The sequence below is a fragment of the Plectropomus leopardus genome, chromosome 1, assembly GCF_026936395.1.
Source record: "Plectropomus leopardus strain MGB_pleo_1.0 chromosome 1, ASM2693639v1, whole genome shotgun sequence".
NCBI lineage: Eukaryota > Metazoa > Chordata > Actinopteri > Perciformes > Serranidae > Plectropomus > Plectropomus leopardus.
Genome location: NC_142176.1, coordinates 27,267,064 through 27,283,315, shown reverse-complemented (window position 1 = coordinate 27,283,315; position 16,252 = coordinate 27,267,064). Strand labels below are relative to the sequence as shown.

Below are 16,252 nucleotides of genomic sequence, written 5' to 3'. Positions count from 1 at the left end.
TCATTATAGACCGTCTTTCTGTTCTTGTTTTGTTTGTTGTTTTATAAGTCATATGATTTCTGTGAATGATATCTGATTGAAAAAAAATCACTAAAAATTTAAATGACAAAACAATGTTTAACAACCTTTATAGCCTAGTCTATGGAGTCAATGTAACACCCTTGTTTAAACTCTAGCACCTTTACAACACCTTAACACAGTGCCTTTCCCTTTGGACAAAATATATAGAAGTGGACAATAGTAGTTATTCAGCTACAAGTACTGAATCATTTTTACCAGATGAAGACATTTGCTTAACACGCATTGCTGTTTTTTCGTACTACAAAACTCTATGAGGAGAAAGACGTTTTAGGGAAGGTTTTCCCTACCTATATAGCCTAAGCATAGTTACTGGCTAAATAGTCATTTTCTAACACAAAGATTTTTTTTTTCTTTTTAAATTCCCTAATCGCAAAACAAGTTGAAATTTTAAAAAACAAAATTGTATACCAGGGGTTACGGGGTAAATAGATAATATCAGGAAAGGTTATTGTAGTGAGACCATATCTTTGAAATGAACATCACTGTATAAAATAACCTACCGTGACCTCTAGGATGATCTGTTAAGCTTCATCAAACTTTAACGCCACAAACTAGAGATCTGCAGCACTGAGATGATGAACGGCTCCTAGAGATATACTGACCATAAAGGGATTTCTCAGCAGTTTCCAGAACAGAAGTGCTCACCATCCAATTGCCAAAAAATGCTATTCTTACCTACATTTTCTAAGCCTATACACACTCTAAACCAGGGATACTGAAATTCCTTTGCTTGGGGGCCACTTTTGCAAAATGACAGCAGACCAGGGGCCAGTGGCAGCAGCTCCACACATTTCTAGGATTTTAGGACATTGCAAAGGCTTTAGGATGTTTCTAGGATTTCAGGAGCATTTCTCAGACTTCAGGACATTTATAGGATTTTATGACTTTTCTAGGATTTTATGGCATTTTTCTGATTTTAGGACATTTCTAGGACTTTATGGTGTTTTTTGGATTTTAGGAAATTTCTAGAATACTGGAATATTTCTCGGATTTTAGAACATTTCTCTGATTTTTGGTCGTTTCCCTATCAGGAGCCAGATTTGGCCCGCGGGCCGTAAGTTGAGTATCACTGATCTAAACTTCCAAAATTTGAATAGACGTCTGACCAACACACAGTGTTTATTACATATTTATGACTAGAAAGATGTAACACACGATGCAGAGGTCTCTCCGGGTATATGATCCGGACATAGTGAGATATTATCGGTCCCTCTCTCCTGCACAGCCCTCTCAGCCATGATGCTCTCCAGAGTCCACACCCAGAATTTAGCCCAAATTTTCGGGCTCCTCCTCCTGACTGCCCCTCAACTTCCACACTCCAAAGGAGAGAAAAACTCGAGTGTTATCCTGGATCCATGGAGTAATTTCTTCCTCACTAAAGTAAGTTATGTTAGTCATCAGCGGCTACGAGAACTCACACAATCAATGCATGCAGTTTGATGTTACCCATCTCTAACGGGGTAATGAATCTCGTTAACCTTTCTAGATAAAAGTTATCCAGCTTCATCCTCATGTTTTGATTTTGTTGTTCGGACTACTGGCTAACTTGCTAACTTTAGCTTAGCGGAGGTTATCTGAGAAACAGGGGACTAAAGTAGCGTGAGATTTGGGGAAACTTATGTTGTAGAAGATTTAGAAAAAAAGCCTGAATACGTGTGTTACTAATGAATAACGGTAACTTACGCATTTACTTCGTGAAACAGCTGTAATAGTGCTTTGGTTAGCTAACTTCACCTTGCTAACATAGTCAAAATAAGTTGACTTTACAGGACCGTGGTGTTGTGAATGTGATGTAAAGTGATAACGTCGTTTTAATGGTGGCGCCAAGCTTTAGACGTGAATCTAGTTGGTCAAAGTTGGCCGACTTTGTTTTAAAGGACTTATACAACTTTACTAGTTAGATTTAACGTTATGTTGTCTCACGTTACTGTGTAATAACGTAAGAAACAAGTCACCACTCATCGTAATGGCTTTTAAACCATGACGTTACTCGAGGACGTGATTTTTGGAGACCTCGGTTAGAGTTAGCTGAGAGCTGATATTAAAATAAATCAGCAGTAAGTCGAGATCAGGACTGAGCCATTCAGACCCTAGTCTGTATGCAGTGGCACTACCATAAATGTTCACAAAACACAACTAAAATGTATGTCTCATATCTATTTGTCAGTTGTTTTCAGTTTTTTTTTCATATACTATAAAGTAGCTACAAAATGAGTTGCGGTTGAGTTAGTAGTAACCCTTTGAAACCTGAGCAAATTGGCTTGATTTCTTTCAAAAACATGTAAAGAAGGTTTGAGCAACAAAAGAAGAAATTCCCCCCAAAAATAGCCAAAAGAGGTAAGAAGCACAAGATACTTACCTAAAATTTTGTATAATTAATTAATTAAAGAGAAAAAATGAAAAAAAGGACATGAACCGTGCTTAAAAATAATTCTATAACATTTTTAAATATTTAATTATTCTAATTAATTATAAACATGGTTTTCCATAGATTTTTCTTTTTTCCCCCTAGACATTTTACCCTAGCTTTTTCTAAAAATAATAAATTGTTGCAGTTTGAGGAAAATTTCTTACCAAGTTTCTTATTGGATTTTTTTCTCCATTTTGATCAGTTATTCGTTATTTGAAAAAAAGAAAAAAAGTTTGCTTATTTCAGCTATACTAAATGTGTTTTTTCCTCAATCAAAGCTCAAAGCAACATATTGCATATACGTTGACAGCACTGCATAGCCTATAATATCTATTTTATCTATTAATATTCAATAATTAATATTATTGATTACACAAATTTTCAACCTACAATGCAATGTTGCACTACCAAATGCAAGTTGTAGTCCTTTTATGCTACTCGAACAAAAAAGAAGTCAAAAACTATTTTTCATGGTGAGGTTACAGAGAATGACTCTTAAAGCCTGAGGAAAGATGATGGTTGCCAGTGACACATATTGCTTGCCAGATATGTGCTGCTTGCTAAATAGCTTTACCCAAAAATTGTTGCCCACCTGTACAAAAAAAATGTATTTGAGCTATTATGTCGGTTTATTTCGTTATTATGTATCAATGACATTCTCATTTGTAGCCATATTACATTGCTCAGACGCCAAGAGATGCTAAAAAAGAAAACCTTTGTTGGTGATTTCTGTCCCCTTCAGTGGCCCAAAGATGATCCGTACGTAGCAGAGGAACACAGAAGAGCTCCAGTGGTGAAACAGAAATGTCTCCCAAACTGCCCAGCGGCCAAGGCAGAGGGGATTATTCTGCAGTGCAAGTGGCTGTTCGAGTGCGTCCTCTGCTGCCTAAAGAGCTTCTTCACTGCCACGAGAGCTGCATCACCGTGGACTCGGAGCTGTGTCGTGTGACTCTGGGCCACGACCGACACTTTCTTTGCGACTACCTGTTTGAAGAAACTTGCTGTCAAGACGAGGTTTATTCAGTGTCTGTTCAGCCACTCATAGATGCCTTCTTTCAAGGTTTCAATGCTACAGTCTTTGCCTATGGGCAGACTGGCTCAGGCAAGACTTACACCATCGGAGAAGCTAATATTTGTAAGTTATTTTTTTTTACCTTTTCTTCCATTTTCCACTTCAGTTGTTGTTTGTTCAGTTTATCCTGTAAACTAAGGTCCGTTTGCATAAGACAATAAAAAGAGAACAAGACCAGGCAGACAGTACAGCACACTTGTACTTGTTAAACAAAGTGCACACTACTCCAATTAAGTTTCACCCTAACAAGCCAGTTGTGTGTAATTATGTGTCTTAATTGTGTTTATAGGTTCTTTTAGAGATGAGGAGCAGGGTATCATCCCCCGGGCTGTTGCAGATGTCTTCAAGCTGCTAGATGAAAATGACCTAACAGACTTCTCGGTCCGGGTCTCCTATCTTGAGGTCTACAAGGAGGAGTTTAAGGACTTACTGGAGGTGGAGACAGCCAGCAAAGACATCCACATCCGGGAGGATAAAGGCAACATTGGTATTGAACAGGCAGCCTGACTGGACTTAAAGCATGTCTTTGTGATTTTGATATGAATTTTTAATAATGGTTTGAGTTTGTATTAATCAGCGTTTTGTGTTTGTTTGCGTCTGTGACTTCATAGTTTTGTGTGGCGTAAAGGAGTGTGAAGTGGAGGGTCTCGACGAGGTGTTGAGTTTACTGGAGTCAGGAAACACAGCCAGGCACACTGGTGCAACCCAGATGAATCCAAACTCCAGCCGCTCACATACCATTTTTACCGTCTACATGGACCAGCGACGGGGAAGCTCTCGCCTTTATGGGACTGCAACAAATTCTGGACCACAGATGTTGTCTTCCAAGTTCCACTTTGTTGACCTTGCAGGATCAGAGCGCATTTTGAGAACGGGGAACACTGGAGAGAGACTGAAAGAGAGTATCCAGATTAACAGCGGTCTTCTGGCCCTGGGAAATGTTATCGGGGCACTGGGGGACCCCAAGAGGAAAGGCTCTCACATACCATACAGAGATTCTAAAATCACGAGGTACGTTTTGAAGAGGAGATACTTTAGCATGCTATTCTTACAGAAACAGATGTAAAATTATCATCCTTGTTTCACCTAGGATCCTAAAAGACTCTCTGGGAGGAAATTCAAAAACCCTGATGATCGCCTGCATCAGTCCATCCTCCTCAGACTTTGATGAGAGCCTGAACACACTTAACTACGCCACAAGGGCCAGAAACATTCAGAACCGGGCGACAGTCAACTGCAAGCGTGAGCCAGATCGCGTGGAGGGGCTGGAGCAACAAATCAAGGCCCTTCGCAGAGCGCTCGAAAACCGCCAGCGCTCAGAGACCCGCATCATTTCTCACGCTGACCCAAACAGGAGACCCCGCCTCGGAGAGGGAGAGATCAGCAGACTGCAGGCTCAGAGCGCCCACTACAGGACGTGCACAGACACTGCTTACAGGTTCAAGCATGTCGATTGATGGAGTTAAACTTAGTTGTCATTGTGCTGTGAGGGTTTAACGGCCAGTTTTGACTGCTACTTATTCTGTTTGTATATATTGTGCTGCGTGTCCTTGACCACTTAGTGGGAAGTTAATTTGTGAATTAATGTGTGTTTGTAATTAACAAGCCATTGGTGCCCCATACACATGTTCAGTTCAGTTCAAATCATTTTTATTTATAAAGCCCATTATCACAAATCGCAATTCAGAGGGCTTCACAGCAGCTCTTGAGAAATTTTACCCTATTTAAAGAATAACACAGGTGTTACTTTACCTTTATGTTTTTATCTTCAAATCTCAAAAGATGCCTAAACCAACAAAGAATTTACACATATTAATATATCTGTTTAGCCAAAACCTAATGTACAGTAATACAACTCTACCTCCACAAAAAAACTTTGAAAATACACAAAATTCATGCCTTTGCATGGACATATTTTCTCATTGCGATCAGCATTGCCCACGTATTTTATTTACTCTCTTGTAAAGAATGGAGTTTGCTGGTATAAAACTACAGGCGGTATCATAAGGCTACTTTTAGGTTTCTCATCCTGAGTGTGAGATCTGTTTTGCTTAATTTGAATAGATTTAGTTTCCTTCCCTCTAATGCTCTATTGTTAATATATCACAGGTTGCTGCAGGAGCTGCAGAGTGAGGGGGCTCTGACCGCAGAACAGAGTCTGAGAGTGAAGGAGTGGCTGTGCTCAGTGGAGGAGGAGCGGAGCGGACTGACCACTGCCTCGGGACCAGACAGCGGCATCGAGAACAGCTCCACTGAGGACAGTGTGGCGTTAAGGAGAGGAAGGCCTTCTGTGAGAAACCAGGTTTGTCTCTTTCACACCTCTAAGACAATATTTATTTAGTGTTTGTAAATGTGTTATAAAGAATATTTCCCAGGATGCAGAGGCGGCTGAGGAGAGGTGGAGCCATGAGCATGAAAGTGAGAAAGATGGAGAGAAAGAAGATAGCACTGTCATGCTTCAAGCACAGATCCAGCGGCTGGAGAGAGAAAACACAGACTTTTTAGCAGCTCTGGAGGACGCTATGGAGCAATACAAGCAGCAGGTGAGATACAAAGAAATAAATAATGAATACAGGTAACAAGTACCTGAATTTAATGTTTGTAATCACCACAGGGTCAAACAAGCTGTCCTAATATGGGCTAACTTGGGAGCAGGGTGATGATACCAGCTCAGGCTGTGTCAGCGTTATATAACATTCTGATTTTCAACATGTTTGTTGGCTCAGCTGCTATGTTACTTATTTCATTGCTTTCCTTCTGTCTCAGAGTGATAAGCTGCAGGAGCAACAGGACATGATAGCAGAGCTGCAGTGTCTGCTGTCTACTCCAGGACTGATGGGCCTGGGCCTTAACTTGAGGCCACGGCCCCACACGGCCCCCATGGGCTCCATGCAGCACAGTCAGAATGGAGGCACATTCAGACAGGTGACCAACCAGCGCAGTTCGTCTATCAGCCTGTGGTTCTGTGTGGGTTTAAATAGTGTTAAGAAGTGGAAGTGTGTGCTCTTTAATGAGATGAGCATATACCAATGTTACAATGAAAAGTCCCATCTTCTAAAAAAGCCCACATGTGTACAAAGAACTAGACATTTCTTCCATTTAGTTGAGCTTGTTTACACTATCAGGTGTATAAAGATCCAAATTCATTTTCACACAGTTAACCACAATATGTTGTAGCTTACTTGTTTGTACATCTGTGGCTTCACGTGTGTGGTTACAGGTCAGTCCAGTGGGCTATCTTGGTAATGGACCCGGTGGTGATCAGGATGGTAGCCTCTATGAGGAGCAGGAGATCCCAGGAAGAGCAGACCTGCCGGACACAGAAGATGAGGGCAGTCAGGAGAGACGCAAGTATGTTTATAGAAATCAGCTTTTAGCTTACACCATTTAAACTGAGTGATAAAATAAATGATGCACGCTTGAAAGAATGAGCACGTGCTCATGTTACGTGTGAAATGTACTGTATATAATGTAGTGCTTGTGATTTTTTCAGACATGTGAACCTTACCTGGACTAAGAAGGACATGCTGTCAGGAGGACCAGCAGCTGGTATTCAAGGGCTCATATCTCTGCCTGAGCCAGACCAGCACCCCTGTTTAGCCAGAAAAGCATGTAAGTCTAACAACCTCAGATGCCCCTATCCGATTTGTGGTTTTACTTACATGTTCACTCATTGATTAACATTAACACAGTTTTTTCACCAACATGTTCTTTCATAACATTTTGCATGCTTAAAATCTTTTAGGATCCTTTTAAATCCCACATACATTCCCCCAATATATATATTTTTTTTAATCGAAAAGCTTTTGTTGTGAAGCAGCAAAATTAGTAAATGTTGGGTTTTGACTTAACACAACTCCTGTACTGCTGAAAGCGAATATTAAACAATATAATAAAGCAGATATCTAAAGTACAAATAAAGACCCAGGGGTAAACTAAATTCCAAAACACAGAGATGAAGTTAGAAGCTACAAAAGCACTGAGGACTTGACACACTTTAAAAAACACCTTTGTCTCTGGTCTCCTGCATAGGCAGTTGAGTGTTGCAACACGCCTGTTTGAGGGGGAAAAGTGGGGTTGTCTGCAGACGTCACTGCTACCCGGTTGCGCTTTTGACCCTATTCTAGAAATGGTTCACCTCTGGCACAGCATGTTTAAACTCACAAAAGAAACACAAATCAGCTCGGCATGGTTTGACGCAGCGCGGCCAAAAGTGCAAAGAGAAAGCCCTACATGTGTTTGTGATGTAGTTGCTACAGTGTTGCTCTGCTGATGTCCACCTGTGTCTTCCCTTAAATCTCTGTAGCCAACTCCAGCACTGGGGAGACATCTGTGCGTGAAAGTTTGAAAAGTCTTGAAGGTGTTTCAGAGTTGGGACTTCTCCAGGCACAGCAGAAGATCAGGGAGCTGTCGGTCACCATCCGCATGAAGGAAGAACTCATCAAGGAGCTGGTCAAAACAGGTAGTTGTTTGGATCTAGTTGCTCTATAGCCTCATCTTTTTCAAATAGAGATTCAGTTCTGTGTTTTCATACATCACTTGTATGTGTTTTTTTTTCTTAGGTAAGGATGCTCAGGCCCTGAACAGACAGTACAGCCATAAGATCACGGCTCTGGAGAGTGAAGCTGTGCAGGCTCGACAGGAGCTGCAGGAGGCTCAACGGCAGCTGCAGGACCTGGAGAGGCAGGAGAGAGAGATCAGTACGATGGACAAGACCAGAGCTCAGGAGTGTCGCAGGAAGATTGCTGCGGCTCAGAGCAAAGTTCAGGTTTGACTGCTTCACTTCTGGATTCATGCCTAAAAACACAACAGACAACTGGAGACTGAGTGATGCTGACTGTGACGGTGACATCTGAAAGAATATTTTTGAGCAGCTAAGATACTATTTGAAGCCCATGCCCTTGCCATGTGATGAGCAAGACAACACTGTACTATTTTTCATGCCTTTTGTACCTGTACATTTAAACTTATGTGAGATTAAATGTGTATGGCTTCATATTAGGTTCTCAGCCAGCGTCAGAGGGACACCGCTCGTCTCGCTAACCTTCCTGCTCAGAGCGAACGTCGGGTGTTGGAGCTGGAGCGAAGTGTTCAGAGTATGAGGCAGCAACAGGAGCAGCTGCAAAGGCGGCTGCGCCAAGAAAGTCAGCAGAAACGACGTCTGGAGAGCGAGATGCAACGAAGAACTCACAGAGTCAAGGTGAGTCAGGCTAATACAGCAGAGTAGCAGTAGAGTGCTTTTGATATTTTTTCCTAAACAGTGAAAACGTGAAACGTAACCTCTACCCATCAAAAGTCCAAACGTCTGGCAATGGTTTAAAGGAAAATTTAACAGTACACTGTATGAAGGCTGAGATTTTACTTTTCTACTATGCAAATCCTGCAATTGAGCTTTATCCTCCTTTTCTTCACTCCTCCATCCTACCTGCAGGAACTCGAAATAAAGAATGAGCAGCAGCAAAAGATCCTGAGAATAAAGACAGAGGAGATCGCTGCCTTCCAGAGGCAGAGACGCAGCGGCAGTAACGGCTCTGTCATTTCACTGGAAGAACAACAGGTGGGAGGACGAGACTCTAAAGGAGATTATATCCGTAGCAGCTTTGAATTCATACAAAACAAACTGCCCTTAAACCTGTAGGAAAATTTGTCACTCAGTGGTTTTGTTTTTAGGAATTTTTCTTTTTGGTAAAGATGTGTGGAGTTTTGCTTGTAGAGTTATCACTCCCCTGCAGCCTCAGTTTGTGTGTGTGTGTGTCTCTGTTTCAACATGACATGGACTTTTGTGTGAGCAGAAGATCGAGGAACAAAAACGCTGGCTGGATGAGGAAATGGAGCGGGTACTGGACCAGAGGAAAGGACTGGAAGATCTGGAAGGAGAGCTCACTAAACGAGAGCAAATCCTGGCCAAGAAAGAAGCTCTGCTACAGGAACGCAGCGGACTGGAGACCAAGAGGCTTCGCTCCAGTCAGGTATTATAACAACCACAAACAACTCCATTCATTGACACAGTAAGCTGGTAAAAGCTACATTTCCATTTCCAACATTTCCATTCATATTTCCTCCAGGCCCTGAGTAAAGACCTGGTGACGCTTACGGGGCGCATCGAGACGCTTGAGCGAGAGCTGAGTGAAAGGAATGGTCTTCTTCGCAGCAGCAGTGCTCAAGATTCACAACAGATTCGCCAAGAAATCTCCAACCTGCGCCAAGAGAAAGATTCACTGCTTAAACAGAGAGTGGAGCTGGACGATAAGCTGCGGCAGGGCAGCCTGCTCTCACCTGAGGTCAGATATCAGCCATGGTTCAAATAGTAACAGAAAAAAGACACTTTGTGTCCTCTGAACAATGTATAAAATTTGTTTTTGTTTTCACATCACTGATAGCCAAACACATTTTGAAATGTTGGGCAGAGAAAGATGAAATTATTTCAAAGTAAGAGATATACAAATGAAACTTAGAATGTCAGTGACAGTAACTGATAAGGAAACATGTGGCAAGCAGTTACAAATTCTCACTGGTGGCTGTGATATCACCTGTTTGTCTTCATGGTCACATTCACATCAAGTCCACCTGTTCTGATGTATTTTAGGAGGAGCGAACACTTTTCCAGTTGGACGAGGCGATCGAGGCTCTGGATGCAGCAATTGAGTACAAGAATGAGGCCATCACTCAGAGACAGAGACAGCTCAGGGCTTCTGCCAGTATGCTCTCCCAGTGGGAGATGAACCTAATGGCCAAACTAAGTTACCTGTCTGCCTCTGAAACAAGAGCTCTGCTGTGCAAGTACTTCGACAAGGTTTGTGCAACACTCAACCTGAGATTCAGCTCACTTTTACTGCCTTCTTATGTACTTTATCACTGCGAAATGCCATCATAATAACAATATCAGTTAACCCTTTAAAACGTGGAGCGACATCGCTTTTCTTGTGCTGTTCTCAGACGCCTTTCACAAGCCGTTTGACCCTTTGAAACATGGACAAATTGATTTCTTTCTAAAATATGGGGGGGAAAAGCAATGACTTACTTGGCAAGAAATGTCACACAAACTGCTAGAAATAAGTAAAAGGTGACAAGAAAATAACCTAAAAGTTTGTTTTGAAAAAGAGGGAAGGATTATTTTTTTAAAATATCCCAAAATTGGTTAAGTGTCCTGAAAATTATATCTACAATTAAAATCATTTTATATTTAAACTATGTTGAGAAAAAAAACAACATATTTTTATTATCAGTACCTTTTAAAGGTCATTTCTTGTTTGTTTTTGTATTTTACTTTTTTTTTTGCCTGTTTTCGGGTTATCTTCTTAACGTAACTTTTTTTTAAAATAATTTTTTACAAATTTATGACAATGTCTTGTTAAATTGCTTGTCACCTTCTCGTATGTTTTTGAAATAAACCAATTTGCTCAGGTTTCAAAGGGTTAAACATAGATAACTTTAAACAGCTACTAGTCGTGGGAACACTTTTTTATTCAGCAGTAAGAAAGCTGAGCTGTGTCAGACTTTGTGCGGTAAGACTCTTAACGTCTGAAGTCCCCGGTATGTGCGCTGAAGAGTGTTGATGTTTCCTGTAGGTGGTGTCTCTGCGGGAGGAGGAGCGTAAGCTACAGCTCACCCTAGCTGAGCTGGAAATGCATCTGGATGAGCAGCAGAAGCAGGTGCAGTGGTTGGAGAATGCTCTCGATCGCACACAACTGGACACAGATCGCCGGCTCACACAACAGCAGAAGGAACATGAGAGGAGCGTGCAGCTCTTACTGCAACAGTGTCGAGGTACGGATCACAGTAAATTTTGACAAAAAAAAAAGGTCTCTCATTTAAAAAAAAGGTTGAATGCATGTGTTTGTATATTTTCACCACTTATAGTAATAAAAACATAATTGTTGGTCTATACAGGATATATTTTAGGTTTACAGATAGAATATTGTTTGAAAGTTTTTAACCATTTTTTGTTATCATATCGACATTTTATTTTTTCAATGTACTATTTACTCAGTTATCTAATAAAATTGATAGTAATTGTGTACCCTTGTGTGTGTCCTCCTGCTCCCACAGAGCAAATGGACGAGGGCCTGGCAGGGAGGCAGCGGCAGTATGAAGGATGGATCCATAACCTCAGCAAGGAGCTGAACCACTACAAGGCAGCAAATCTGGAGCTAAGCAACAAACTGAGGGAGCTCTGCTGTTCAGCCAGCCAGCCAAAAGAGTATGCCAAAGGTAGGAGTATTATTACATCAATATTTATATGTCTCTTTAAATATTTATGATTATCATAATAATTGCATTTACAGCTTGCAGCAGGATGGCTCTGGATATCCATCTTTTTAAACCATACTTGCTTTTTGGCATATAAAAATGACTTAAGTGCCTACTTGCATGTTGAAGTTATTATTTAGAGAAAGTACCAGTGGTCAACCCCAGAATACTACTTTTTGGTCTTTGGATATTATATATATATATATATATATATATATATAAATGAATGCTTATTCAATCTGGTTTCTGAAAGGAAAATCCAAAGATCAACAAGTACACTGACTGAGGAATGATCAAAAATATTGTGATTTTTTTATTTGCTCCACATTATTGAGCCCTACGTCTAATGATGCAGAGGCAGAGAAAGTCTTTCGTTGGTCAGATTTTAGCCACAGATCTCAATCTCATCATTTTGATATTCAGTAAGCCCACAGCAGCAGCACTGACGTCTGTCAGGTAATACTCACTGTTGAGAATAGTGTTTTCCCGCAGCTCTAACTGTCCTTTTGACGTGTTGTCCGTCAGCTGTGGCATCTGATGGTAAACCAGCAGGCGTCGGCAGCATGGAGAAGCTGAGCCGCTGCCGTGAGGACAGTCCAGGAGGCAGGGGGACGGGTCAGTCTGAGAAACCTCCCAGGTCCAGAGAAGAAATGCGAGAGCTGGTGAACACCCCTCTCCCGTCCACATGGAGACGCTCCTCTCTCCCCACAGAGGAGCCTGCTGTTATGGAGGAGTTGTGGCTTCGAGCGGCTGGAGACGTTCCTGTTAATCGTGTAGTTCAAACTGGTATGGGGTCCTGTTTCGGACAGACATCACTGCCTGTGGTTAAGTCACGTAGAGAGTCCCGCAGATCCAGCCTCAACATCGGACCACTGACGTCAAACAACGCGTTTATTGACGTGCGGAAGAATCCTGTCTGAAAAAACAAAACAACAAACAAACAAATTGTGTTACTTAAGACCATTCGCATAGATTTTTGTTCTGTGGTTTCTGACATATTTTGACGCATTACCCATCCTTGGTTTTTGTATTTCGATTTTTGTACTTGTATATACAGTTTTTTAATAAACAAAGACATCCACTGATTTTTATACGAAGCACTTTCACTAGGGTAAAGTTTGTTTCCATGTTATAAAATGGGTAGGTTTATGAACGTGCCAACTATAAAAGTCAGCAAGAGATGAATCATTTGCATAATGACAAAATGATCTAATCATGTAGTGCTTTTTACCTTCTATGGTATTTTATATGAAAATGTCTTTTTCTCTCACTCTCATCTGGGTTGTGTGTTTTTTTTTACATGAAGTTCTAATTTCTTCCACAACTTACAGCAAAAGAAATGATTTTTGCCGTTTTGTCTGTAATCCTTTTTAAATCGATGCTCAGGTTGGCTGTTATCACAGCTGATGTCAATGAGGTATGAAAGCTGCTGTAAAATGTCAGATTAGTGTAGGAGTGGTGTGGGTTTAAGTGCAGGGCGTGTCTGACTGTTGAGTCCTTTTCTAGAAGAGAAATCTAATCAGTACCCAAAAATTCACAAGGAGATCAAATAAACAGTGATAGTGAAGACTGTTGTCATTTACAAGCTTGCAACTTTTTTGTCCATGAGGATGATCAGTAATAATACCAGGAACATTCATTCATTCATTCATTGTCCATTACCGCTTGTCCTCGCAGGGGGGGGAGCTGGAGCCAATCCCAGCTGTCATCAGGAGGCAGAAGGCGAGGTACACAGTAGACAGGTCACCAGACTATTGCAGGGCTGATACGTATGTATAGACAGACAGAGTCACCAATCCACCTGACCTGCATGTCTTTGGACTGTGAGAGGAAGCCGCAGACCCCGGAGAGAATCGTGTGACTGGTCTCACTCCGTGTTTGGATAAAATTAAACCAGCTGTTGTAACTTCACTCAGCTTTGTGAAGCCTCAAACCTGCTTTCTGCCCTCTGTGGCACTGATTTTGGCAATGAGCGGCTTCCTTCTGGTAACAATAAAGGGCTTGAATTTGATGGCTATATTTATTATTATAATTATGATCGTAATTATTATGTCCATCCATAATCTTCCATATATTTGCTTACAAATCATTGAAAAGGTGCTCCTTAAGGCCTCTTGAAAAGTTATTTTAGCATGAGTGGTGTTTGCTTTCATTTAATGTATTATTCTAATTGTTAATTCATTTATTTTTTTTTTTGCTGTGTCTGAGAATGAAGAGCGCTATGTTGTTAAATTGCAGTTGATAAGGCAAAAAAAATATATTACAAATCTATGTGAACAAAAAAATATGCTCCTTATAACTACAGAACATAATTGAGAATTGAGAAGTTTTTCAGTTTTCGTCATTTTCAAATTAATCCAGTGACAGATGTCTGTACATTAATGAGTATGTTGGAAAAAGTAACTGCTAATAGCTAACTCGGCATACTTTTAATGATGTCAATTTGTCAAAATGTAAACAAAATTAAACTAAAACAAACAAAAAACAAAACAAAAAAAAACAAAACAATTTGCCCGCTACAGCTAATTTGCTGACTCCATGGCAATGTCATGGCCTATTTTCTGGTTACAAAAAAAAGCCCCCAAATTATAGGAACTGTAATTCCAGGATGATTATACCCCACAAGAAATGAGAAAGCCATCTGATCTGCATTTACACAGAGCACCATTTGACTGATCTTGACTCTTCATTTCATGAACAAGAGCTCAATATATCTGTCCTTCTGCACACAAGTGAAACTGTCCACAGTGTGGACACAATGTGAGCAGCAGAGGGCGGTAAATCCTCAGGGTTTCACATGAGTCTTTGATATCTCTGAAAACAGCTCCATGAGTCAAACTCAAGTAAGACTTTTTGGGTTTTATCTCCTCCAGACTGAAACTTGTATTCTTTACCCCTTTAAAAACAAACCAGATTAAGGGGAAGTTCAAGCCTTGTTGCTGGTTTTGGTGAAAAAGTGAGCAATAAAGTCACTGAATTAAGTTCAAAGGACACTTATCGATTCCACAAAAACAATTCAATAAATTAAAAACAAGACCTTGTAAAAGAAAAATCTAACAATGGTCCAGTATGAAATTCTGTAATATCAGTTAGTCACCTCATTCTAGCTCAAAAACAGGCCTGGTGCTAGGATTTTCTTCAGAACTGAAGAAGACTTTTGGAGAAGAGGTGAAACATCTTCAAGAAACCTCAACAAGTCAAGTTGCCACTTTAAAGGAAACCTCGGATTACAGTGACCTGGATGACTGAGAACCTACACAGACAATAAAAAGGGTTGTTTTGTAGCAAATCATTGGCGCATATCCAACAGCTTTTTAACCACTAAACATGGGTCTTATTTAGCAACCAGTCACTGTGTTTCTACTGGTGAATGTTCCATGAAAAGTGATTTATTTTTTATTTTTATAAAGATATCGCTGTGTTTCTGGTTGGTATTGTGAGACCAAAGGTGAGTAAAATTTAGGGGGATTTAGTGACATCTAGTGGTGAGAATTGCAGATTGCAACCAGCTGAAACTTCTCCCGGATCTGATTCCTTCAGTGTTCATTGTTCAGGAGGTATTTACCGGGAGCCGAAATATCCACAAAGGTCTCCTCCTCTCCAAAATAAATGGACCCACTGGATTTTAAATAGTCAAAGAATTAATAAAACAGTTTGACATTCCAAATCAGTTTTTCTCAGACACTTTTCAGCATTTTGGAGACAGGCCTCTAGGCCTGCACTTGCTAATCTGTGCTCACCTATTTATTTCTGGTTATTTAGTGCGTGCTTACCTTATTCCATATCCAGACATTCAGCAGGTTTTTACACGGAGCTGAATAACTCTCAGAAGTCTCTTTCTCTCCTGGTCTTTCATTTCTCTCTTAGGTTACTGCATAAACATGGTGGTGCAAAATGACGATCTTCGTAGACGAGGACCAGCTTCCTATAGAGATATAAACAGCTCATTTTAATTGTTAATTTTTCTTTAATTTTAAGGAAAAGACAACAATTCATATTTTCAGATGATTACACCTCAAAGAACAAATAGGCTTCTTTTTACACCATATTCCATTTCTGCCAATACATCCCCCTAAATTCTACACATTGGACATTTAAGCCAAAACATAATCTTTTCCTAAACACAACCAAGTGGTTTTTGTGCCTAAACCTAACCACACATTAACCATAGCATTACTGAAACATGAAGGCTGTCTGCAGTGCACTCTGCAGCTGTTTTGTGGGTGCGAGCAGGGCATACAGCATACGTGGCTTTTATTATATACAAGGTGACTTCAGAATGTTTTGTAAATGTGTATGTCCTGGCGATGACGCATGCTATACGCTGCTATAGAAATACACTGTGATACTGCCAAATATCTAAGAAATGTGATGCAGTTGTTTGGTTATATCACGCAACACTACTGTAACTACCTCTGGTGACCAGCTACAACACTTTT

At 40.6% G+C, this 16,252-nt stretch overlaps 1 protein-coding gene and 1 long non-coding RNA gene across 2 annotated transcripts; one reads left to right on the top strand and one right to left on the bottom strand.

The window, feature by feature from the left end:
• Window positions 1-1,345: 1,345 nt before the first annotated feature.
• On the top strand, window positions 1,346-13,380 carry kif7 (kinesin family member 7). The gene is made up of 20 exons (XM_042506648.2): window positions 1,346-1,461; window positions 3,234-3,626; window positions 3,853-4,050; window positions 4,175-4,574; window positions 4,654-5,001; window positions 5,673-5,865; window positions 5,939-6,106; window positions 6,330-6,488; window positions 6,784-6,914; window positions 7,057-7,175; window positions 7,870-8,025; window positions 8,126-8,331; window positions 8,566-8,763; window positions 8,995-9,120; window positions 9,356-9,532; window positions 9,629-9,844; window positions 10,150-10,356; window positions 11,132-11,330; window positions 11,613-11,774; window positions 12,339-13,380. Exons 2-20 carry the CDS (start codon window positions 3,296-3,298, stop codon window positions 12,731-12,733), a joined length of 4,089 nt encoding a protein of 1,362 aa, XP_042362582.2. The 5' UTR covers window positions 1,346-1,461; window positions 3,234-3,295; the 3' UTR covers window positions 12,734-13,380.
• On the bottom strand, window positions 4,315-7,859 carry LOC148190432 (uncharacterized). Its single transcript, XR_015776828.1, has 3 exons — window positions 7,072-7,859; window positions 6,746-6,873; window positions 4,315-4,455 (listed from the first exon to the last, which is right to left on the bottom strand). It is a non-coding gene; the product is annotated as an uncharacterized LOC148190432 (long non-coding RNA).
• Window positions 13,381-16,252: the final 2,872 nt, after the last annotated feature.